The sequence below is a fragment of the Oryx dammah genome, unplaced genomic scaffold (genome assembly GCF_014754425.2).
Source record: "Oryx dammah isolate SB20612 unplaced genomic scaffold, SCBI_Odam_1.1 HiC_scaffold_24, whole genome shotgun sequence".
Taxonomy (NCBI): Eukaryota; Metazoa; Chordata; class Mammalia; order Artiodactyla; family Bovidae; genus Oryx; species Oryx dammah.
Window position 1 is genome coordinate 18,911,568 of NW_024070208.1, and position 26,463 is coordinate 18,938,030.

A 26,463-nucleotide genomic window follows, 5' to 3' on the forward strand; every position below is an offset into this window, starting at 1 on the left:
ACACCAAGCTTTTATTGCTGCTTCAGTTTTTCCTTATTGTAGAGGACTATAATTTTCCCCAAATAGCTGCTGCTTCCCTCTAGGGTAAGATTATTTTTTCCTATCCTACTATTGGCAAAAAAAAAAGGTTTCCAAAGAGGCAGCACCAGTTCCACAAACAGTATGTTTTTGGCTATTGCTCTGCAGTCAAATCAACATTTGGAATTGTCTGTTTGTTTCATTTTATCTATTATCATGATAGATATATATACTATTTGAATTTTAAAGGAAATATCCACATGCCTCTTGTGGAAACAAAAATAGATATGCCTCCACTTGGGGAATATCTGAATAAAATACCTATTATTAGTAAACATCAATTCCAGTGTGTCAGAAGTACCTGTAAACATATAATTGACCGCTTATTGGTCTGTGTACCTATGTATGCTTCCCTAATGGCTCAGTCGGTAAAGAGTCTGCCTGAAGTGCAGGAGAACCAGGTTTGATCCCTGGGTCGGGAAGATCCCCTGGAAAAGGGCATGGCAACCCACTCTAGTATTCTTTCCTGGAGAATCCCATGGACAGAGGAGCCTGGTGGGCTACGGTCCATGCAGTCACAAAGAGTCAGACACTACTGAGCAACTTAACACATGCCTATGTAATAAAAAACTGATGTTTTAAAACTAAAACCACTGGTAAACTTAACTGGCACATTAATGAGTGCTTAGTGTATAAGGAAAGAATTTCATGTTAGCTGCAAAGTTGGCAACAAAGTGCCTGTATGTAACAAAGTACCCTATCTTCTTGGGATGATTCATTGGACTAATTAAGGGTTTTGGGAGAAAAAGGAGTTTGGAACTGTTTTGAAGAAGGGAAATGCTAATTAAAACCTTAGTGATAATGTAAATATTAAGAAACCTGAAATATAGTAAGTCTGTGGAGCAGTGGAATCCTTCATACACTGCTGGCGCACCTATTTTTGGAAGTAGCCTGGCAATATTTAATAAAACTGAAAAAATACAGACCTAAAATCTAATATAATATTCTTCTAGGTAGTTATCTTACAGAAAATCTTATACATGTATACAAGGGCACATGTGCGTGCCTGTTCATTGCTTTGTAATAACAAGAAAACAAGAAGTAATATAAATATCTAACAGTAGAGAAATGAATAGGATTTAGAGGATTCATATGATAGAATGCCTGTGTACGTGCTGTCACTTCAGTCATGTCTGACTCTTTGATACCCCATGGACTGTAGCCCACCAGGCTCCTCTGTCCATGGGTTTATCCAGGCAAGAGTACTGGATTGGTTTGCCATGCCCTCCTGCAAGGGACCTTCCCGACCCAGGGGTCAAACACGTGTCTCTTATGTCTCCCGCATTGGCGTGTGGGTCCTTCACCATTAGTGCCACCTGGGAAGCCCTCGTATAGATGGAGTGCTAGAATATGATCACCAGGATTCCATTGTCTGAACCTGCACCATGGATAAACCTTAAAAAGTAAAAGGGTGCATGAAACAGCAGATTAGAACGGGATATTATACATGATCATTATATTAATATAATGATGCCACTGACGTAAACTGGAGAAAAAAAGCCTTACAAATCAATAGTTATGTATCAATACTAATATTAGATATATACAAACATGAATATTGAACAAAAATGAAAAAGATACACCGCAAGTTTAGGAAAAAATTAACTGTAAACACATTTCTTTTTTCAAAAGAGCTTCTGATGCAACATTGTAAATCTGTCAGATTTTGTATTCAGAATATTTACAGAACTCTTAGAACTCAGCAATGAAAAGACAATTAACCCAATTAAAAACTGGGCAAAGGTTTTGAATGCTCATTTCTTCAAAGAAGGTATGTACATGACCAATAAGTACATTAAAAGTTGTTCAACATCATTAATGTTTCAGTTCAGTTCAGTTCAGTCGCTTGGTCGTATCTGGCTCTTGGTGACCCCATGGACTGCAGCACGCCAGGCCTGCCTGTCCATCACCAACTCCCAGAGCTTACTCAAACTCATGTCCATTTAGTCAGTGATGCCATCCAACCATCTCATCCTCTGTCATCCCCTTCTCCTCCTGCCTTCAATCTTTCCCAGCCTCAGGGTCTTTTCAAAACAGTCAGTTTTTTGCATCAGGTGGCCAAAGTATTGGAGTTTCAGCTTCAGCATCAGTCCTTCCAATGAATATTCAGAACTGATCTCCTTTAGGATGGACTGGTTGTATCTCCTTGCAGTCCAAGGGACTCTCAAGAATCTTCTCCAACACCACAATTCAAAAGCATCAATTCTTCAGCACTCAGCTTTCTTCATAGTCCAACTCTCACATCTATACATGACTACTGGAAAACCATAGCCTTGATTAGGGGCTTCCCTGGTGGCTCAGAGGTTAAAGCATCTGCCTGCAATAAAGGTAGACCTGGGTTCGATCCCTGGGTCTGGAAGATTCCCCTGGAGAAGGAAATGGCAACCCACACCAGTATTCTTGCCTGGAGAATCCCATGGACGGAGGAGCCTGGTGGGCTACAGTCCACAGGGTCGCAAAGAGTTGGACATGACTGAGTGACTTCACTTTCTTCACTTTCTTTCTTTTTGGCATTAATGTTCAGTTAGTTTAATTAATGTCATCATTAGTGTTTAGAAAAATGCAAATGAAACCATACCCAGTAAAATGGCTAGAATAAAAAATTCAAATAGTAGCAAGTGTTAACAAAAACATGGAAAAATTGGAACGTTCATACGCTGCTGGTGAGAATGTAAACTGGTCTATCCACTTTAAAAGCAATCTGGTAATTCCCCAAACAATCAAACATGCAGTTATGATGTGACCCCAGCAGTTCTTCTTCTAGGTATTTACTCAAGAGAAGTGAAAACATATGTCCATATAAAAATTTGTACAGCTTTTTTATTAATAGCCCGAAGGTGGTAACAATCCAAATGTCCATCAACAAATTAATAAACAAAATGTGATGCAGTGAAATGTTATTCTGCCATAAACTGTAATGAAGTATTCCACAGTCTAGATAAAAGATTAAATGCAAAACAAAAAGAATCCTAATTAAAGGAAAAGTTAATTGTTTTTGAGGGTCTGCTGTATATCAGGCACTGTGCTGGCATTTTACATACAGTGTTTCTGTTAATCCTTCAAAAGCACTACATTTTAGAAAAGAGGACACTAAAGTTCATGGAGTTTAAATAATTTGTCTAAAAACCACATTTATTAAGCAATAGAGCAGAATTTCAGTATAGAATTGTCTGATTCCAAATTCATATTTTTTCTATTATAGTGCTTTTATTTCTAAAAAAGCAGTTGTGAAGACACATGACCCTAATAGAAAGTGTTTTCTGTTTATCACATTTTATATTGCATACCTTTTCTAGCTTAGCATTGTAATTGGCTGTAACTAACTTCCCTTAATGATTCATCCGTATATCCTCAGCTCTGCAAAACATGCCTAACGTTTAGTATTTGCTCATTAATTACTTGTTAACAGATCTCAATTGTTTCTCTATATGCTGGTATTCTTACCTGAGTTTGAAAATGATTTTCCTTCATAGGACTAAGAATTAAACTCAAATTCATTAGTTTGATAGCTGCCCTTTTATTTACAGTTATTAATCTCTATGTAGACTTCAGCTGAAATGTGTTACATCAGCCAGCCCCCCTATAGATTGACAGGATCCAGTGAAGAACAAAGCATGATTCAAAGTTAATAGTGAAGTCAGCTTAATAACATTTTGATGTTTAAGTAGTTCATGCTTGTTTGTGAAATCAATTTCCTGGCTTAATTTCTTAGGAAAATCATATAATGAGTTTAAATTTAGACATAATAAGATTGGGTATCTGCAGTTTATCAAAGTAAATAAATCCAGAAATTAGTTGGAAATACAATTTTGGATTTTGGGGAATCTCGAGCTGTACTCAGTAGCCATTAACTACATGTGGCTATTTAATTAAAATTAAGAAGATTAAAGAAGATGAGTTCTTCATTCTCACTGGTCACATTCCAAATGCTCAGTAGCACTTGTGTACATTTTCAGGCCATGTATAGCCAAATATAGCTAGAGGCTATTATCAGACAGCACCATTATAGAATACTTTCATCATCACAGAAAGTTTTATCAGCTAGCCCTGTTCTCAAAGCCAGAAGGAAAGATTTAGGAGCTATTTAGAGACTGAACAGTAGTGAATTCAGCAAACATTTCTTCACCTTCTGTAGTCTCTGCATGTAAAAGTAAATAGACTAAAAAAAAAAAAAAAGTAAATAGACTGAAGTAAAGGGCTTATGTGTGTTGCAGCAGAGCTGACAACATGCAAACAAGTGAATAGTCATGCACCAAGTATTTTAATAGAAGGATATACAAAGTGCTATGTCTCTAATACAGTAATTATCTAACTGTGCTTTAGGGTGTCAACTTGTTGAAGGATGAGTAGTGTTTCCTGAAGAAGGAAATACTTCCTCATAGGAAAATGTCAGCAGAAGTCAAGTGTGAATCAGATTGTGCTGGAGAATAGTAAATAAATCATAGGCCAGGAAATGAAGATGAAACTTCTGACTATGGAATATTAGATTGAACAGAATAGAGCAGACAGATAGTTGAAAAGCTATAGGGTGGTCAGTACAGGAAAATATGGAAAGTAAGAGGCAGGCAGGTGTCCAGCATCAGTTCAGGAGAAATCTTATAAACATTGTGTCCTGTGTATGTTCTTTCTCTGTCCTGTAAATTTGTGCGTTTCTCCTACACTAGTGGGTATATCCTTAAAGCAACAGATCTGCACTGATAAAAATAATAAAAAACTGTTCACTTATTATTGTGTTTCCTTTAAAATATATGTAGATATTACTAATAAATAATTATGCCCTGACATTTGGATAAAGTTTGGCACTTTTATGTAGTACTTCAGATTCCAAGGTGGTAAATGTTCATTTGAAATTGCCTTACTTTAAGTAGTTAGATGATAAGTTTTAAGTCCACTGCACTGGGAGTTTACCTTAAGAGAAAGTTTGTTTGAATGGTCTTGTAAAATGAAGTAACTTTTCAGTAACAACAATAATCTCTTATTTTACTTAAAAAAAAATAAATCTGTGTTGGACTAAATGATATCTCAGGTTTCCTTAGCTCTGACTTTCCCCAGGCTGTATGCCCTGTTTGTTTAGAGGTATTCATGTCAGGCTTGCTGATTTCTGTTATCTATCTATGCATCTTGGTCCTTCTCTTTCCTTCTCATTCCAGAGATGTCTTTTTCTGCTGTCTTGCTTTTTTTGAAAATTACTTCTTTCTTTAAGAAAATAATTTTATATTTGATCCTCTTAAATTTTATCTGTTTTCTTCCATAACTTCACCAAGCCACTGTATTTTTTTAATTATTATTTCTTAGGAAATTTAAGAAATGTTAAGTGTTAATTACATTTTTCTAGATTTTTCTAGTCTTCATTAGTATATATACTAAGCATGGTTATAACTTTAATCAGGGACATTTTCATTACACTTCTTTGTGTTACGCTTATGTAACATTTTTTATTAGTATTTGCATGTGTCATCATGTTGTTAAGTCGCTAAGTTGTATCTGACTCTTTTTCAACCCCATGGACTGTAGCGCTCCAGGCTCCTCTGTCCATGGGGTTTCCCAGGTAAGAATACTGGAGTAGGTTGCCATTTCCTACTCCAGGGGATCTTCCCAACCCAGGAATTGAACCCACATCTCCTGCGTTGGCAGGTGGGTTTGTTACCCCTGAGGTACCCGGGAAGCCCATGTATCATCATAGCCTACTTGTAAGAATAATTTAAAGGTCTCCATGATATGGCAATATTTACAGTCATTGTCAACTTTAATCTGCCCTTTGGTGGTAGTCATCTTATCCAAAACATATGTTTCAAGCATATGTTTTATCTGTTATTCAGGAAGTAATATAAATATTAGTAGTATGAGTATTTAAGTTCAGAATACTTAATGCTCAATAGCTGTATGTATCTCTGTTCAAAATGCTAAGAGAGCTAGAAGTTAACTATTGGCAAATATTCAGGCAATTCTTTCTATCAGTTGTCCACTCACCCCGTTGACAGTATTAATGGAAACCAGGCATTAAAAGCATTTTCTGTAAAGAATGACAAAAGAAAACTGCCTGGCTGATCTGTCCTGTGAATTGAGTGAGGTCTTAAGCATGGCAGCATGGATACGAGGATGTAAGAAATGAAAGCTGAGTGGAGAAGAGAACCTATTCAGTAATTTTACAGAGTGTAGTGTAACTGTCAGATCTGAACTCTGTTTTTTTTAAAGGGGTTAGGAATTGGAAGGTCAGCAGTGCAGTGTCTTGTTTTTATTCCCTTACTTTTGGCTTAAGTCTGATCTCCAGAAAAGTGAAGTGATTAATTTTTTCAACAAATGTGTAGTCCCTATTTTCCTTCCCTATTAAATAGCATACATCTACTCTCTTAACTTGCAACATTTAATATCTTGATATGCAGATTTGATCTGCTGTTCTTATAATTAATCCTTCTTCCCCTCATTTTAAGGTTATTCTGGTACAAGTTAACCCAGGGGAAGCATTTACAATAAGAAGAGAAGATGGACAGTTTCAGTGCATTACAGGTAAGAATGGTAATTTATTATCTTTTGAGACAAGACTGAAGTTTATGATAACATAAAAGTGTTATATGTCTGGTTTCTTCCTTTCTTTCTGACTGCCACCACACCAAGGCATGAACTTCGCGTACTTTATGCCTTAACTATTGTGGTAGCATCCTAATTAGTCTCTTTCCCAGGGTTTCTAGGTTAATATACTATAATGTTGTTCATGTCACTCTCCTGCTCAAAAATCTTTGGTGAATCCAGTTCAGTTTCCTTAGTCTTTTTGAAAGATCATTTCATCATTCTCGCTTGCTTTTTTCCCACTTTCCTTTCAATACTATTTTCCTTTAGTCTTGCTAAGTTGGCTTATCTGCTGTCTCTGAACCCTTTTTATTTGAATACTTTCTGTACTGTTCTTCTTATCTACAGTTTAACCATATCACCACTACCTCCAGCCTATCCAAGTGCTTCCAGACTGAGCTCAGATCTTATCTTTAAAAGGTTTTTTTTATAAAGACCCATCATTATGTGTACTCATGTACTGGTTGGATGAATTACTACATAATTCTTGTGTAGTAAAAGAATTTTGGTTGTTTAAGCTCCAGCATTCGTTCTAACCAAAGAGTCCTTGATTCCAAAGTAACCTGTTAATTAAACTAAAATCTTAGTTAATTTTGGAAGTGAGTACTCTGAATGAGAGTCCTAAATTTAACAAGTATACCTATGCAGAGGCACATTTCAAAGAGTAATCAAGCTAATGAATAGCTATTGCTCCTAATAGACCTGTATAAATAGGATGCCCACTAGCTAATTTACTAATTCAAATTCCTAGTGAAATAAACACTTGTAAGAGAAATTTCCACTAAACTTCAAAACTTACAGAAATAATGATACTGTCTTTAGCTTGGTACATAAAACTTTACTTAATAAAAATGTTCAAGGAGTATTAGCTTCCTTCTGTTTTAATTTCTTAACAACAAAAACTGTGTCATTTTTACTTTTGATTCTCTGTGCTAAAATAATACCTTTTGCTTAGTAGGTGTGCTGTTGGTATTTATTAAAACTAACTGCTAAAATATTTTTAAGTATATTGGTATGCTTGTTTACCTTGGTAACTACTATGTACTGAAAATATATTTTTATACTCAGAGGTATTTTGGTGCCTTAGAGTTTTCAATATGAGCACCAATTAAGATTGCATGGTAATATGGAAATTTTAATGTAAAAATATAAATGTAGTGAGCCATAAGTAATGCCTAGATGTCAATCATTTAGCCAAATCCTGGATTTCTGGCTATTTTTTTATGATTTGACTCTCACATGTAAAAAAAAAATGTTAAAAGAGAATTTAAGTTTGTTGAAAGCAGTAGCTCACCTTAACCTCGAGAAGTCAGGAACTAATCGACAGTTCCCCAGTGTGTTGATTCCGCGCCCCTTGACCTGCTACAGTTAGTATGCCATTGATACTACCTCTGCCTCTAAATCTTCCTGCTTTCCTTTTTGTTTCCAGGTAGCTCTGACCAGCTTCTCAGTGGTTACTGATGTGTGTTTCACCATTGTTGCTGCTGGTGTCACTTTCTAGTCTGCCAGTGGGAGGTTATTGGACCCTTGGTGCTTCCACTGTCATCTAACTCAGAGAGTGACCAGCACTGTTGCTCCTGGGGCGGTTATTGTCAGCACCTCTGCTCCTATTTGTCTTCCCTTTACTGCTGCTGCTCTTTATTACTGCTCTTCTGCTCTCACATTATCTTCTCATACACCTGATCTTGACTCTCCCTGCCTTTATAGGGGCTTCTGAAGTTAGGGAAGGTTTGTCCCCGCTAGTAAGTACCACTCTGTTCTCCATGTGTTTGGGGATCATGGTGAGGATAAGCACACACGTGGTCAGCTCTTTCATATTTGCCATCTCCTTTGCAGAGCATTTTGTTAGTAAGTCTCTCCTAAACTGAGCCACATGACATTTAGGTCCTTAGTAAAACAACATTTTGTTAAATACTTACAAGCTCTATATCCCAGTTATCCCAACTCTGTTACCCTAGAGTGAGTTCTCTGCACTCCAGATGTTGGCACTTCTGGCCTCTGTGTTCTAGTCTGAATCCTTGTACTCGTTAGGTCTGTTCAGAATGCTTTTGTCTTTATAGTTTTACCTTTGCTAGTAGTAGCTCATAAATGAAAGCATATACAGAATTTTCCGTTTGGCTTCTTTTCACTTAGTATAACAAGTTTGAGGTCCATCCACGTTTTCATGTGTCATTAGTTCGCTTATTTTTATTGCTGAGTTGTGTTACATTGCGTGAACACCCCCGCATTGTGTCTGTTTAATCATTTGTTGAGGGACCTTTGAGTTGTTTCCAGATTTTGGCTAACATAAATTAAATGGTTACAAATATTCATGTTTTAAAAAAGAGCCATTTTCTCCCAGGATGTCTTTGTTGGGGATGGGAGAGGAAGATTTCATCCAAGTAGGACCCCTAGTGACCTGCTCTGATATCCTAGAATCCCTGAGACGTGTACAAACTACACCTTAGGCCCCATGAATCTTGTTAGATATATCAGATCTTTGATATTAAAAATGTCTGAAATTTATTAGAAGTTAAATGTCTGTTTTATATATCATGGTCACTATATTGTTTGCTATAATTACTATAACTTGCAGAATGAAATATTTTTCTTGCTAAATTCACAATAAAACTTTAAAGAAATATTAATAACAAAATGTATGAATTACTTAATGGTGTATTTTTAAAGGTACAAGTCTGGGAGTAGGTCAGCCTGGGTTCTGAGACTAGCGGGTAGGAGTTAAAGGAAAACAAACTTAGCTTAATATGAGGAACAACTTTGTAATAAACAGAGCTGTCAGAGAGACTCAGGAGCACTCAGTTTCCCATCTGCCTTTGTAGGTGGTAATGCATCTACTGAGTCTTCACTTTATGGTGCCATTAGCAGGTTTATCTTCAGTGGATGGTTGGAGTTAATGCCTTTTAAGGTTCTTCACAAGTCTAAAATGTTCTGATTCTATATCCTTCAGTAGATTACTTAAATTCTGCCCATTATTTTGCACATCTGTGAAATGAGGATGCACTAGTGTGAATTAGATTCAACAATATTCTACCAACTCTCAATTTTTTAGATATTCATAATTATGGTAATATGCCATATTTTAAATTTATTTTAATAATAAGTAGATCAGGCTTCAGCAATATGTGAACTGTGAACTTCCAGATGTTCAAGCTGGTTCTAGAAATGGCAGAGGAACCAGAGATCAAATTGCCAACATCCACTGGATCATCGAAAAAGCAAGAGAGTTCCAGAAAAACATCTATTTCTGCTTTATTGACTATGCCAAAGCCTCTGACTGTGGATCACAATAAACTGTGGAAAATTCTGAAGGAGATGGGAATACCAGACCACCTGACCTGCCTCTTGAGAAAACTATATGCAGGTCAGGAAGCAAGAGTTAGACCTGGACATGGAACAACAGACTGGTTCCAAATAGGAAAAGGAGTACGTCAAGGCTGTATATTGTCACCCTAGTTATTTAACTTACATGCAGAGTACATCATGAGAAACGCTGGGCTGGAAGAAGCACAAGCTGGAATCAAGATTGCTGGGAAAAATATCAATAACCTCAGATATGCAGATGACACCACCTTTATGGCAGAAAGTGAAGAGGAACTAAAAAGCCTCTTGATGAAAGTGAAAGTGGAGAGTGAAAAAGTTGGCTTAAAGCTCAACATTCAGAAAACGAAGATCATGGCATCCGGTCCCATCACTTCATGGCAAATAGACGGGGAAACAGTGGAAACAGTGTCAGACTTTATTTTTTTGGCCCCAAAATCACTGCAGATGGTGATTGCAGCCATGAAATTAAAAGACGCTTCCTCCTTGGAAGGAAAGTTATGACCAACCTAGATAGCATATTGAAAAGCAGAGACATTACTTTGCCAACAAAGGTCCTTCTAGTCAAGGCTATGGTTTTTCCAGTGGTCATGTATGGATGTGAGAGTTGGACTGTGAAGAAGGCTGAGTGCTGAAGAATTGATGCTTTTGAACTGTGGTGTTGGAGAAGACTCTTGAGAGTCCCTTGGACTGCAAGGAGATCCAACCAGTCCATTCTGAAGGAGATCAGGCCTAGATGTTCATTGGCAGGACTTATTGAAGCTGAAACTCCAGTACTTTGGCCACCTCATTCAAAGAGTTGAAAAGACTCATTGGAAAAGACTCTGATGCTGGGAGGTATTGGAAGCAGGAGAAGGGGACGACAGAGGATGAGATGGCCGGATGGCATCAACGACTCGATGGATGTGAGTTTGAGTGAACTCCGGGAGTTGGTAATGGACAGGGGGACCTGGTGTGCTGCGATTCATGGGGTCGCAAAGAGTCGGACACGACTGAGCGACTGAACTGAACTGGACTGAGATCAGTATTCTGAGAACTTTTTTAAAGACCACTGATAATCTTGGGACTAAGGACTTTTTTTTTTTTACTACAAATATGACTGAACTAAATGAAGTTCTTTAAGGTATATGGAAATTATAATTAACTCAAGCCCAAACCACATGTAGTAGTCTTTTCCCCATATGATTAGCTATTATTTTTTTTTTTCATAATTTAACAAACTAAATCATGGAGAAGGCAATGGCAACCCACTCCAGCATTCTTGCCTGGAAAATCCCAGGGACAGGGGAGCCTGGTGGGCTGCCGTCTACGGGGTCGCACAGAGTTGGACACGACTGAAGTGACTTAGCAGCAGCAGCAGCATACATTACTTAGGAAAGCTTAACTACCCTTAGGAAATACTCTAAAAGCATAAGTAACTATGTGGTGGAAATTCATTATTTAAAAATTTGCCCTCTACATTTTTCCTTCTAAAATGAAAACATCAGTTTCGCTAGAGAGGCTCAAAAGACTCATTTTGAAATATTAATGAGTCTTGTTTTTGAAAATGAAACATAATGGATCATCCATTCATAAATTCAGCCCATTTTAGGTTAAGTGAATGATTCATCCTGAGTACTTTGTGTAATAGTCCCAGATTGTCCCTAAATGCTATTAAATATTACCTTTCAAGAGAAACTGTGTTATATATGACTTAGTTAAGAGAAAACTGCAATGTTTATACTAAAAAGGAAAATTCAGACAAATTAAGTTGTCTTCAATTCTTTATGTTCCTAATGAATAAAATATCATTGTTAAAGTTGTTCTCTTGAAAATAGGAAATCTCAACCAGTTCAGTGAGTTCTGTTTTTTTTAAAGTGATAAAAATCTCAATTAAAAAATTTTTAATGAGTGGTGATGGCAAAAGGAATGTAAGATCTAGAAATATAATTGTGTAAAATAGCTAGCAAGGAAATGAGAATCTCAGTCCTAGAGCTGTAATAATCTCAATTCCACCACAGCCTCATGAGATTGGAAAAGGACTCCAGCCTCCAAATGAGAACACACCCTAGCCAGTACTTTGATTTTTCACTTTGTGAGACCCTGAGTAGAAAACCCAGTTTATACAACACTCGGATTTATGAACTACAGAACTGTGGGCTAATAAATGGGTGTTTCTTAAAACCACTAAGTCTGTGCAAATGTTACCAGAGCAACAGAAAACTATGACAATTATAACATGAACATTTTTTCTCTCATGTGTCATGTTCAGAGGTCTGTTATCACTTGTATGGAGTTCTTTGCCCCATAGGCAGTAAAGGAATTCAGGTTACTTCCATCTTGATCTGCCATCCCTAGAATATTACACTCGTTTGCGTGATCCATGGTGCCTCACCACCAATGTTCATGTCCCAGACAGAATGGAAGAGGGAAGAGAAGAAGAGATAAAAGATATGCCCTCTTTCTTTAAGGACATACTTTGGAGATCATACAGGTAACTTGTGCTCACTGGCCATAGCTTAGCTGATCACTTCTAACTAAATAAGAAAACTAAAAGTTGCCTTTGGATGAGGTGCCCGTGGATCCAACTAACATTCAGAAGAAGTGAAGAACAAATACCAGAAAATAACTGATAGATGCCACAGGCTATATTAAATAATAATAATAATTGAAAATCTTCAAAGATCTTCCAAAAATAATTACAGTGTTTGCTTATGGAGTGGTGGTGCCTGAAATTGGGAACAGGGATGAAGGGGAAGTTTTTCTTCTCTTCTTTTTTATACTTTTTCATTTTTGAATCTTGTAAAATATAAGAGTTGTATATAAGAACCGCCCCCCTTTCTTTTTACCCAAAAGATACTTGTCTACCTTCCCTCAGCCACATTTTACCTGTCCCAATGTGATAGTATTTCTCCACTGTTCCTCCTTGTCCCTCTTGAGATTTTCATCATTTGGAGTGGAGGCCATGCCAAATATATATATGTATGTATGTATATATGTATATACATTGTATATATGTATGTATGTATGTATGTATATACATTGCATATACATATATATATATATGTACACACACCTTAAGTATATAAGGTATTTTTAAGTATTTGATACATTCTGATGTATTTTACAGTAATAGAAAAAGGTCATTCTACTCTGTTGTCATTGCACATGCACAATATTTTAACTACTTTTTAGGCCATATCAGTATTTATTTTGTGAGTTTTTAATTATAGCAGAGCCTTACTACCATTTATAAAGTTGAAAGCATGGAGTAATACATTCTGGGTTTGAAAAACCTATTTTGCCAGTTGACTTTCTAATAAGTTGAGTACTGTTTGTATGAAACAGCTTCTTCCTAAATGAGGAAACCAAGGCTGATAATACTGTAATTTATCAAATGAATCTGACTAGCCATATAAATTGGGGAAAGTGAAAATATTAGTTGCTCGGTTGTGTCCAACTCTTTGCAACCCCATGGACTGTAGCCGGCAGGCTCATCTGTCTATGGAATTCTCTCCAGGCAGGAATACTGGAGTGGGGTTGCCATTCCCTTTCCAGGGGATCTTCCTCCCCCAGGGATCGAACTCGGGTCTTCTGTATTGCAGGCAGATTCTTTACCATCTGAGCCACCAGGAAAGCCCTTGATAAACTGGGGAATTTTCCACAAATAGCCGCATTAGAGAGCTATACTTTCTAACTGGATTTGATTAAAACTTGTCACAGAAATCTGTGTAAGTATGTATTATACCTAATTGAGTACTCTTTTGAGCACGTTACTGTGAAAGTCGCTCAGTCATGTCCAATTCTGTAACCCCATGGACTATAGAGTCCATGGAATTCTCCAGGCCAGAATACTGGAGTGGGTAGCCTTTCTCTTCTCCAGGGGATCTTCCCAACTCAGGGATTGAACCCAGGTCTCCTGCATTGCAGGCAGATTCTTTACCAGCAGAGCCACCAGGGAAGTCTTTTAATAAGCACATTAGTCCCACATTGATTTGGATTCAAATTTCTTTACAGAAATGTTATTTTCCATATTTGTTTCTGTAACTACAAGTTTGGCCTTCCTAAAGCATGACTTTTTTTATTACTATGCTAAAAACAAACTGAAAAACCTTGCCTTCTTTCATTTCATACAGCATAGGACTCTTAGCCTCATTTTCTAGGCACTCCATCAACTCATTCCAGTCTTTCTTTCTAGTTTTAGTTTCAGAAATTTCTACTCCAGATATACCAGAATTAGTAGATACTCCAGTTTCTACCTCTGGAGGAGAGCATGGCCACCCATTCCAGTATTCTTGCCCAGATAATCCCCATGGACAGAGGAGCCTGGTGGACTTCAGTCCATGGGGTCTCAAAGAGTTGGACACGACTGAATGACTAAGCACAGCACCCGTCCCCATATATTTCTTACAGAGACCCCTCTCATACCTTTGTTTACATTGCCCCTTCATTAAAAATTACACAAGAGTGTGCATTCACATGTGTACACACGAGAGCTTTCTGAATTTTTGCAATTCTTCAAAACGCAGTACAAACTAGTTCCCCATCTCTTGAGATTTTTTTTGACCACCCCAGGGTTAAGAAGTGCTTCTCCGTTTACTTTTGCACTCATTGTCTGGCCTTTATCTCTAACTTGGTATATGTCTTTTATTGGTTTATATGTCACTTACTGGTTTTTCTCTTTTTTCTATTTTAGAGTCCACCACTAATAATGTAATTGAGTTCTCATTGTCTGACAGCATTGTGGTGTGTACAATTAATCTTACTTAAACCTTAACAGAGTGAGAAACTTGAGGTTCATTAAAGTCTCATAGCGAGTTACTGAAAGATCTGGGACTCAAAGGAAGGTCTTTCTGACTGTAAAGATTATAATTTTTATCCCTCCACCAAGGGATCAGACTCAACAGGGAAGTTTAAACATGCAGGTGTCTAGACCCACATTAACCTTTCTCAAATGATTATGGTACAGACCATATTGTGTCTAGATCTCCTTTCCTTCCCCATTAGCGCCTGGAACTGTCCCTTGCATTTATAGAAACTCTAAATGTTAATTGACTTATTTTAGGAATAAGCAACAAGTTGTCTTTATTTCAGCACTCATTTCTATCTGCAAAACCAGTGCTTTATAGAACAGCAAGTAATGGGAAAAAGGGCAGAAAGTGACTTACAATTTAATTAGCATGTATGATACTCTCTAATGGTTATTGAACAATTACTGTACCAGTTACTTTTGTAAACATTCTGAATGTAATTAATCTATTTAATTCTCCTATCACCCCTGTGAGATATCTATTACTGTCTTCATTTTATGGACAAGAAAACTGAGACCTAGGTTAATAACTTACCCAGTTTCAGGTGACTGAACAGCTGAGCTGGGACCTGAACTCTGGTAGTCTGGCTGCAAAATCCACACTTTACAGCTATTTCTCAAACCTAAGTATCTGAGATGGCATTCTACTCATGACTTAACAATAGTTAGCTTCTCTCAACCACATACTTTTTTCCAAAATATTTTCACATATTTACTACAAGTCATTCAAAATTCTATTCTAGAAATGGGAGTGTGTTATTTCAAAAGATCCAAAACCAATTTCTATACCCTAAGAACTTTATAGATTCATCTCTGAACCCTAAGACCAACCTTATCAAAAAGTACAACATAGCTTTATGTATGTTGTACTACATGATGCTAGGGGGGAGAAAACCTCTTACTTTTAATTGTAAGATATAATTTTTTCCTCAGAGCACTGAGAAAGCATGTTTCATTTCATTTATTGATCTTCTTCGAGGAGAGAATCTACCATAAGAACTTCAAGAAGTAAATAGTACCATATTTTATATATTGGGATTCCCTGGTGGCTCAGACAGTAAAGTGTCTGCCCACAATGAGGGAGACCCGGGTTCGATCCCTGGGTTGGGAAGATCCTCTGGAGAAGGAAATGGCAACCCACTCCAGTACTCTTGCCTAGAAAATTCCATGGATGGAGGAGCCTGGTGGGCTACAGTCCACAGGGTCGCAAAGAGTCGGACATGACTGAGCGAATTCAAATGCTCTAAATGTTAGAATTTGAAAAGGTTCTTTTCTCATTTATACTTGAGAAAGATCTTAATTTTTATTACCCTAAAATAATGGGGATGGTCTACAGGAAGATTTGTATCTTTCGATTCTGCCTTCTCATCTTTTGGGGAAGAAATTTTCATCAGTTGGATTTAAGTATTTTTGCTAAAGATGATGTTATTACAGTGTTAATTAAGCAGTCTAACTTAGTACAGCATAAGGTATATGCCTTAAACTTTAACCTGGGGCAAGGTGTTCTTGTTAAAATCCTTTCTGATTAACTGAAAACCAGAAAATCTTTTTCCGAATCATGTAACTGAAAATATTTACAAAATAAACAATTACATTTAGCCTTAGTGAACAGAATGTACTGAAAATAATTTAGAATCTTCCAGTGCCCTAAATCATTATAAGCATTAAAACTGATTGTATGGTGGTAGAGTGCAGATTGTTGTTGAGTAAATTGCTGAGTCTAGATTAGGATATTAGGTTTCATTTAAAATCGATTCTTTTATTTAGCAAATTATTATGAACTCGATATGAACAGTCACTATTCCAAAACTCTGGGGATTTACTGGTGAGTAAGATAGACCCTATCCCTGCCCTCCACAAAGTTTGTGATCTCGTAGGGAAGATTGTCAGTAACATGAGAAAAGGGCTGTGATGGAAGAAAACAGGAAGGGTGCTATAGAAGCGTTGGTAGGAACATCCAGACCAGGCCAGGGACTAGGAAAGACGTCCTGGAGGACACACAAAGGATAAGCTCTGGTTTTACTTTTTATTTCCCCAAAATGGAAGATTAGAAAGATTATTAATTAGTAGTTTTGTTCAATCAGGACTTGAATCTTGAAGTCTTTTTATTGATTATACATTACTGAGGGTATCAACATAATTAGCTTTTTTGTAATAAGGAAAAATATTACTTTTAATGAGTACATATGCATCAAAACTAATTTGAGCACATTTCCTTCAAGTGCCTGCCTCTATGTGGTAAGATCATAGGAATCTCTTTCCTTCTTTATGTTTTCTGTACAACTTGATAATTTTGATGAATATTAATTGCTTAAATAACCATATAAAGGTTGTAACTCTTTTAAAATTTAGTCCTGATTTTATTTTATAAAATTTAGAGTGTGAGTTTTTTTTAAGCTGAGACCCTGAGCTTATTAAGGAAAATGGTGGACCATTTTAGTGCAGATAAGTGATTTTTTAACTAGTGAAAGCTAAAAATATGGGACATACCAAGCTTACAAGTATATAATATTAATAATAGTCTGACAATTTTTGAAATCAAGGGGGTGGAAAAAAGAAATGTGTAAATTTGATACCATAATTTAGAACTGGCTTAAAGAATTCTGACATTCAAATGGACAGATATGAACCCAGGGCAAAAACCATTAGATGTTGAGGATTTTTGTCAGCCCCAAAAAAGTACCAGTGTAAGTAAGCTAGTCTGTATTTATGAAAGAAGTGTTTGTTTGGATCCCCTCTATTTAACCAAATCATTCTGTGAAGGGACACTAGAAAAGAAATAAGTATTTATTACAAACCTACTTTGTGCTTTGCATTCTTTTTCTTAACCTTATGTCAGAATGTCTAGAAAGATCACTTTCCTTATTAAAAATAAAGACCAGACTCTCTAAAGTTAGCATCACTGGAAGGATCTCCTGGTGAGAAGAGCAACTGAATACAAACTGATACAGAGAGTTATCTTATTTTAGCCCTGCAGTGACTGCAACCATGAATTTGAACTCAGGGAAGTGTTAATTAAGCAGTCTAACTTAGGCATAAACATTTCTGTTTTTTCCCCCCAAAGTGTAGCTGGGACAACACAAGGCTACGATCTTCCATGAACATTTATATAAAGTTATAAAGAGACTACCATGAATTAATTATATAATCTGACTTATATATCCTTTTACCTATTGCAGAGACTGTCCCAGGAAAAAAGAAAAGATCTTTTCTGGTTCCTTTCTTTATATGGCAACAATATTGAATGTGATTTTTAGTACCTACCTAGATAATAAAGGGCTGGAAAAAATCATTCTTTCACAGTTCTCATTTTCTTGTGTCACAGCAGCTAACACGAGGCATAATTTCATATCTAGCACAGACCCTTCTTATCTTGATAAAAGTATGACTTTGCCTCTGACTGTGGTTGTGGTGTTATATTAAAGCACATCCGAACATGCTCCCATTAACCATAAGAGTCAGGCCACAACATAATAAGGGTGGTGGTAGAAGTTTTCCTTGCATGTCTGTTTTAGTTTCTCTAAGGCTCCAGAGGCAAAGTTACTGTCTGCCAGAGTCATAATTTTAACATAGGACTCTGATCTCAAATGTGCAGTAACATTATTTAAGGATGTAGATTCACTTTTAGAAGGTGAACTTTAGTCAAATCCCGTTCCCATTATTTATGGATCAGCAAAGTTCTCTTGTCTTTGACATCCTCTTCTGCTTCATTTTATCATATAATCCCTCGATTTTTTGGAAAAACCCTTTACCATTACAGTGAAAGATCATATTTAAAAATTTTACTTTATTTTTAGCCTTAATATGTTGGAATTTCTCCCCATCCTGTACTCAGTCTCCCATGCTTGGGTGTTGCTGGAACACAGAGACATGATACCTGAAAGTGTATGCATGCTCTCTTCCTGGAAAGAGAATTTGCCCCAGTCTCTTAACTGTTCTGAAGGACGACTCATTCTTGACAGCCATTTGAAAGACTTAGACCTGCCTCACAGCACAGTGGGGAAGAAAGGCAAGTAATCTACAGTTAAAACCGAGAGGGTGATATGTACTGTGATGGAATTAAGTATGCCCAGATGTATGTGGGAGGCCAGAGGAGACATACCTAACCCAGCTAGGAATATTTGTTGAGTACAGTCCAAAGGGTTGCAGAATTGGACATGACTGAGCGGCTGGGCACACACATGTGCTGGAAAAAGCTTCCCAGGTGGCACAATGGTAAAGAATCTACCACCAGTGCAGGAGACGCAAGAGATGCAGGTTTGATCCCTGGGTAGGGAAGATCTCCTGGAGGAGGAAACGGCAACCTGCTCCAGTATTCTTGCCTGGAAAATTCCATGGACAGGGGAGCCTGGTGGGCTACAGTCTTTAGGGTCCCAAAGAATCAGACACAACTGAGTGACTGAGGACACAGACACACACGTGCAGGAAAAGGTGATGGTTAAAGAAATAGTTGTTTAGCCAAGAGGAAAAATAACTGAGAAATATCTTAGAAGTAGAAGGAATAGCATGTGCAAATGCATAGCACAGAGAAATTAGAGGAGACTGAAAAGGTATGAATAAAGAAATATAGTGGAAAACAGAATACACTGAGGAGTATCTGAAAATGAGACTAAAAATGGAAGCATAGGTGCTCAGTCAACCCAGAAGTCAAACCCACGTCTCTTGCATTTCCTGCATTGGCAGGTGAATTCTTGACCAGTGCGCCACCTGGGAAGCCCCATAGGGTGTGTTACAAATACCTTTATAGCATGCTAAACAGTTCAAGTGTTCCCTGAAAAGAACAAAGAGCCACTGAAGGATTCACTTTAAGCAGGAAAATAGCAACAACAAAAGCAAATAAGTAATAAGGATAAGACCTGGGCACTCAGTGTGGAGGGTAAGAAGAAACTAGAATGATTTACAGATTTCATAGTCAGTTGAGCATAAAGATAAATGACAGTGTCTTTTGCTGTGCTGCAACATATACAAGGAAGAGAAAAAAAATTGGTTTGGGTAGAAGGATAGAGATGATTAATTTATTACTGAGCATGTTAGGTTCAAAATGCTTTTTGGTTTTATAGCTCTTTCTCATAAGAAAGGTTTGTAATGTGTCTTAGGGCTCTCCAGGAAGTCCCAGTTTGATAACTGCTGGTAAGGGTGTGTTGATAAGAATATAAATACAAACTCTGAGATTTGATAACTTGAAAAACAAATTCTCTTTGATATAGCTATTTCACTTCTAGTAATTTATCCTGTTGATATACTGATACATCTATGAATTATGTTTGTGGAGAGATGTTCATTACACCATTGTTTGTAACAGTAAAATGTTGAAAATAAGTTGAGTATCAATAGGGAAATAGTTAAATTAAGGGACATTGTTATGGTGGAGTACTATGCAGCCATTAAGAGATTGGAGCAGCCTGTGCATGTACCCACATGGAAAGCTCTCTAAGCAAACTATATTATTAAGGTGCAGAACAATGTGTGTAGTATACTGTCACCTGTGTTTTTAAAAGAGTAGACACATTGCTTTTGTATGCATTAAATACCTCTATTAAGATTTATACACTCGAAACTAACACAGCATGGTTAATCAACTAGACAGCAATAAAGGCAAAACTAACACAACATTGTAAATCAGTTATACTCCAATAAATACTAAAACAACAACAACTCACCAGCCTTTTTTACGTTCTCATAAAAAGCATCATTAGTTGAGGGAACAACATGAAAACAGGTGCCTGAAAGCTTGGGAAAGACATGGTTTCATGTTAGTCTGATAATGTCAAACAGTGATAGAAGGAAACACCTCCAGCTCTCATCTCCTTCCGGCCTTCCAGTTCTCCTGGGAAGTGATAGTCCTTGAGGAGAACGTGAGAAATGAGAAGGAAGGGTGGTGCTTTAAGTGTAAAGACCAAGTTCCTTTTCAGAAGAACCTGAACGTCCTATGGCACATCTCCAGGGATAGGTTCTGTTCCTGTTACAGGAGATGAAATCTCTTAATTCCAGGTGGGTACGCATAATTCAAAGAGAAGGGATTTTGAAACCTGATACATGGTTATTCTTAATAAGCTATCTTTTCAAATCTATCTGTAACCATAAGAAATTAATATTTTGATGCCAATAAAACTAAAAACAGTAACTGGTCAAAGAGGAAGGTGACGGTGGGAAGAAAACTGAGGGAGCAGCAAACGCTGAGGCCACAGAGTAGTGCTCCAAATCTAAATCTGAATATTGTTTGTTAAGCATATGTTATATAAAATACTTAATCAGTGGTAGTGGTGTAGTCTTCAGAAGATTTGTCTAAAGAGCCTGGCTACAGAGGCCATTTTCCAGATAACTCATGTGGCTGGCGGAGCCTTAACATATGTTTTAAAGGTCCAGACCTTAAACCACAGAAGCTGTGAAGAAATGTAAAGATAAATATAGAGTCTATATGTGGAAAATCTATAATTAAAATAAAGTTAAACTGTTATATAAAAAGGACCTAACACAAGCCTCTTCATCAGCAGCAGTACTGATTTAATCCAGTCTGTACGTGTTGGATGACAGGTCTGCCCTGCCATGCAGGCACTTTTTTCTAACCTCTGTGGCCTTAATGTTTGGTCCTGACAGGATTTGCGTCACTGATCCATATCACTGCCTGTGTGATGTCAGCATGTGAGTGTACAGTTAGTGAGACCTAGTTAACCTCATGTGCTGTAGTAAATCCCAAGCACTATTTCCTACTAGAATAACAAAGAATGATTCATGGTTGTTCACATTGGACTGGTACTGAATATAGTAATGTTCACAACCTGCTGCATCCACGCACATTAATATCAGAGCCTTTGTAGCTTTCTAAACAAGAGCCCTAAAAATAACTTGTTTAGAAGCAGGTGCTTGCTTGATAAACATATCTACTGTTTTCTATCTATATACAGCTTGATTTAGTGCTAAAGATAGATTCTAACCATAGTATGATAGTCATTCTTCATCCTTTTCCTACTTGATATGCTTGTCACTGATACATCTAAATGCTTAGCAAGTCTGATTATAGAAATTTTTAGTTACCTGTACACAGATAAATGAAATTACCCATAATTCTGAATCATCCATAGACCCCTGATTTTAATAGTCTACTTCATCCAGCCTTAAAAAGGAATAATAAATTTTCAAGGAAAAGAAAGTCCCCTAAATCAGTGAATAATAATTACCTTGATCTTTTTTCTTTAATCTCCTACTTCATTCTTTTTCCCAAATTACAGTTGTCACACACTTCTAATGCCCAGGATTAGTGTTAGAGTGCATACTTTCAAGGACCTTTCAGTTACACTAAGAAAAATATATGATATGATTTAAAAAAATACATACAATCAAATTACAATCGACTAACTCATTTCAGTTCCAAGACTGTATAGGCTTGTGCTGATTGCCAGCCTCATGTGAATAAAAATTATCAGGTGTTTTGTAACCTTAACAAATAAGCATCGCTTATTAATAGGGTGACCTTATTTCCCATTTTGTCTAGGACAATCCCAGTTTATTCCTCTCATCTTGATATCTAACTGATTTAACATTTGTTCCAGACTTTTCATTTTTTAACAGAGTATAATTAATAGTTCCATTAAAATAAGCTCTGATGTATTGATCAGCCTTCATTTCGTGTTGCCAGTTTCTGCCATGATCTCCTGTAAGCAGCTTGTCTATCTCTTGTTTTTACTTTAACCTGTGATTATACTTAAAGGCAACTAGAATAAACCGTTTCTCTTTTCCTGACCCCTGTCAGAAGCAAGTCAAGCATGGCAGTTAAGGTACTTAGTAGTAGAGCAGAATGTTCTTTGATAAGGAGGGCTAAGGGCAGAACTCTTTGCAGTCTCCTGCTGGTGGCCACAGCAGTATGTGATGCTCATGCCCCTGATGGCCACTTGGTGTCACCAGGCCTCCAGTAACCCTCTGCAAACATTTGAGGCAGTGTTGAGAAAATAAAAACCAGGAGCCTTTTGTTTGTTAAAATTGTCATATAATCAGGTACAAAAGGGAAAATGAAAAATGTATTCACCGCTGCAAAATGTTTTCCTGTAATTGTGGTGTTCTCAATGCATTCTCTCTATTTCTGTGGAAAAATTGATGCACATTGTTAAATTAACATATCTTTAGAAAACATGAAATAAATTTAACTTTTACTTTTCTATTATAACTGAAAAGTCCTCGAAAATATGAACCCTAACACTAACCTTGGGCATTAGAAGTGTGGCAGCTGTGGAAATAGTTGAGGATAGTGAGGGGATAGAGCTGAATCTTGTTAGGAGGGTATTGAAGCCAGACCCCGTGCTTCCCAGGTGGCACTAGCGGTAAAGCAGAGAGGAAACGGAGTATGTCAAGGCTGTATACTGTCACCCTGCTTATTTAACTTGCATGCAGAGTACATCATGAGAAACAATGGGCTGGAAGAAGCACAAGCTGGAATGAAGATTGCCAGGAGAAATATCAATAACCTCAAATATGCAGATGACACCACCCTTATGGCAGAAAGTGAAGAGGAACTAAAGAGCCCCTTGATGAAAGTGAAAGAGGAGAGTGAAAAAGTTGGCTTAAAGCTCAACATTCAGAAAAGTAAGATCATGGAATCCGGTCCCATCACTTCATGGCAGATAGACGGGGAAACAGTGGCTGACTTTATTTGGGGGTCTCCAAAATCACTGCAGATGGTGATTGCAGCCGTGAAATTAAAAGACGCTTACTCCTTGGAAGAAAAGTTATGATCAACCTAGATAGCATATTCAAAAGCAGAGACATTACTTTGTCAACAAAGGTCTGTATAGTCAAGGCTGTGGTTTTTCCAGTAGTCGTGTATGGATGTGAGAATTGGACTATAAAGAAAGCTGAGTGCCGAAGAATTGATGCTTTTGAACTGTGGTGTTGGAGGAGACTCTTGAGAGTCCCTTGGACTGCAAGGAGAGCCAACCAGTCCATCCTAAAGGAGACCAGTCTGGGTGTTCATTGGCAGGACTGATGTTGAAGCTGAAACTCCAATACTTTGGCCACCTGATGCGAAGACCTGATTCATTTGAAAAGACTCTGATGCTGGGAAAGATTGAAGGCAGGAGGAGAAGGGGATGACAGAGGATGAGATGGTTGGATGGCATCACAGACTCAATGGACATGAGTTTGGGTAGACTCCGGGAGTTGGTGATGGACAGGGAGGCCTGGTGTGCTGCAGTTCATGGGGTCACAAAGAGTCGGACATGACTGAGCAACTGAAATGAACTGAACTGAACTGAAGCAGACCCCAGTAGAGGAGGAAGTGGAGATCAGCTCAAGACTAGAAAGGGGGGCAGATAGCTTTAATTCAGTGTGAAAGGACAATGATTCTTCTGAAAATAGAAGAGGTGAGAAGAGTTTGTAAACAACATTGAAAGAGTTTAATTTTATGCTGAGATACGTAGTTGAGGTTGAATTGGGGGATATCCTTAAAGAGTGGTGGGGATCTCTGATGATCCCTGTAGAAAACAGGATGTAAGTTTATTAGCCAGGAATAAATTCCTGAAAGGATTCCTGAGCAGTGCTGATGGCTGAGTTAAGGTTGGATATAATTAAATTCATAAACATGCCAGTCCACATAACATTGGATTTCTACAGTTCAGGTCTATGAGAAGATAATTAAATCTGATTTATTAGAATTGGGTATTTTTAGTGAAGGCAAGGTAAAAGGAAGACATGGATGGGAAAAAAGATCAGGCTATGAAGACACAGGTGGATCAGGAGAAACAGGAGATCACCATGAGGAAGACCTAATGTCGCAGAAGAAAGAGAACTAGTGAGATGCTAGATACAGTGACCGGAGACTTAAACGTGAGAGCTTTAACATTTCAAAGACGAACTTCTGTAGTGGAACTCTGAGTGATAAATTCTAAGATAACTAAAAACAATAGAAGAGTTCAAGAAAGGTATGTTAGGTTTTCTTGGACACGGAAGTCGTCTTGCTGATGGGCAAGAGCTGGGAAAAACACTGTGAACATGGTGCTGAAGCTCTCAATAAATGACGGCAGTGAGAAGGGGCAGAGGGTGCTGTATCACCATGCATTACTATGGCGTGATCTCGAGGAACAGGAAGCTGAAGCATGAAACAGCAACAGTAGTGGCGCTGAGAAGCGGCCCTTCGGGTGTCTGGAGCCTGCCTCAGGGGAGAATGAGAAGCCGCTGCTCCCAGCAGCTACTGGAAGAGCTGTCCTGGAGGCGAGCTGGGTTCCATTTAAAGAAAGCCCATGAGCAGATGTTCTGTGAAAAGGTTGAGGATCCAGGGGAATTTATAACAAGGAAAATGTTCCAGTGAGCACAGTGGGAAGAAATGAGAAGATCATCCATTAAAGAAAGTCAAGAAACGGAAACACAGCTGTGTGAGAACATGAGCCAAAGTGAGGAAGTGGGCTGCCGGGACTTGCTTTTTGTTTAGGGGCTAAAGATCAGAGGCATGGTTGGATTTACTGGGAGCCTGAATCCAACATTTATGAGAAGATTCTGTTGAGACCAGGAGACTTTTAGGTATTAAGCTATGCTCTTCAGGGCAGCTTTGCCTTTTAGTGAGACTTAGAAGGTAACAATTACCCTTCCTCAGTAGTGAGAATGATACTTCAGTGTCTTATCTCCTCTGAAATGTCTGGCATGTATTTATTGAAACCTCCAGGTTATCCCTTGCCAGTTCTTTTCCAGCTTTTTGGAAGACCAAGTCTTTGAACATGGTTTATGTATGTTTAAAATATTGCCTTATTGTTAAAATAATCCTGGCTTTGCCTCATTGTGTGCTCTTGGCAAGTTACTTTATTGCATTCTGCTTCAATTCCCTTACCTATAAGCGATGCCTATTTCAGTTATTGCAAGGATTGAGTTAACACATGTAAAACATTGGATAGTACCCTGTCCATTACTTTCTCAAATATGTGTGTGTGTGTGTGTGCAGTCATGTCTGACTGCGACCCTGTGGATTGTAGCCCGTCAGGCTCCTCTGTCCATGGAATTTTCCAGGCAAGAATACTGGAGCAGGTTGCCATTTCCTACTTCAGGGTGTCTTCCTGACCCAGGGACTGAACCCATGTCTCATTTGTCTCCTGCATTGGCAGGCAGATTTTTTATCACTGAGCCATCTGGGAAGCCCCATAGTGACCATTCTTATAATAATAACTATCATTTATTGAGTGGTGGCAGCCAGTGTACTTGGTACTTTAAATTTATCTAGTTTGATTCTCAACAATGCTATGAAGTTGATTGTTTTAACCATTTTATAGAAGGAAACTGAGTGTCACAGAAGAGCAGTAAATTGCCCTGCTAATAAATATTGATGCTGTTGTTAAAACTTACATCTTTTGATACCAAAATGCCCTTTTTTTCCACTGTTCAACTTATTACAAATCACATTCATTATCATTACCTGTGTATTTGTTTTAGCTATAAATAAATTTCCTTAACTACACAGCACCATAAAGTAATGAAAAGCCCTCCCAAGTTCTTACAGTCTTATTACCCTCTCTTATAACTGAACATTTAGTCTTCTTCCTGGTCTCTACACCTGCTTGAGTAAAGTACTTTAAGCCCCAATCATGACCTGTCTTTTCAGATTTCATGAGCATGAGTGAGAATAGCATCTACCAAGTATCTGTATTAGTGTCCAGGTTAAACCTTTAGAAACAACAAGAAAAAATCAGATGAAAAGAAAGTAAAACCAGTAATAATTTTTTAAAAAAAAGGTAGTG

General features: G+C 37.7%; 1 protein-coding gene across 2 annotated transcripts in view; it reads left to right on the forward strand.

Annotated features, from left to right (window-relative positions):
• Positions 1-26,463, forward strand: part of FNDC3A (fibronectin type III domain containing 3A) — a 113,322-nt gene that overhangs the window by 34,209 nt on the left and 52,650 nt on the right. For both annotated transcript variants that reach the window (XM_040266935.1, XM_040266936.1), the window contains exon 3: positions 6,510-6,585. In XM_040266935.1, coding sequence (XP_040122869.1) covers positions 6,510-6,585 — 76 coding nt within the window. The remainder of the gene's footprint in view (positions 1-6,509; positions 6,586-26,463) is intronic.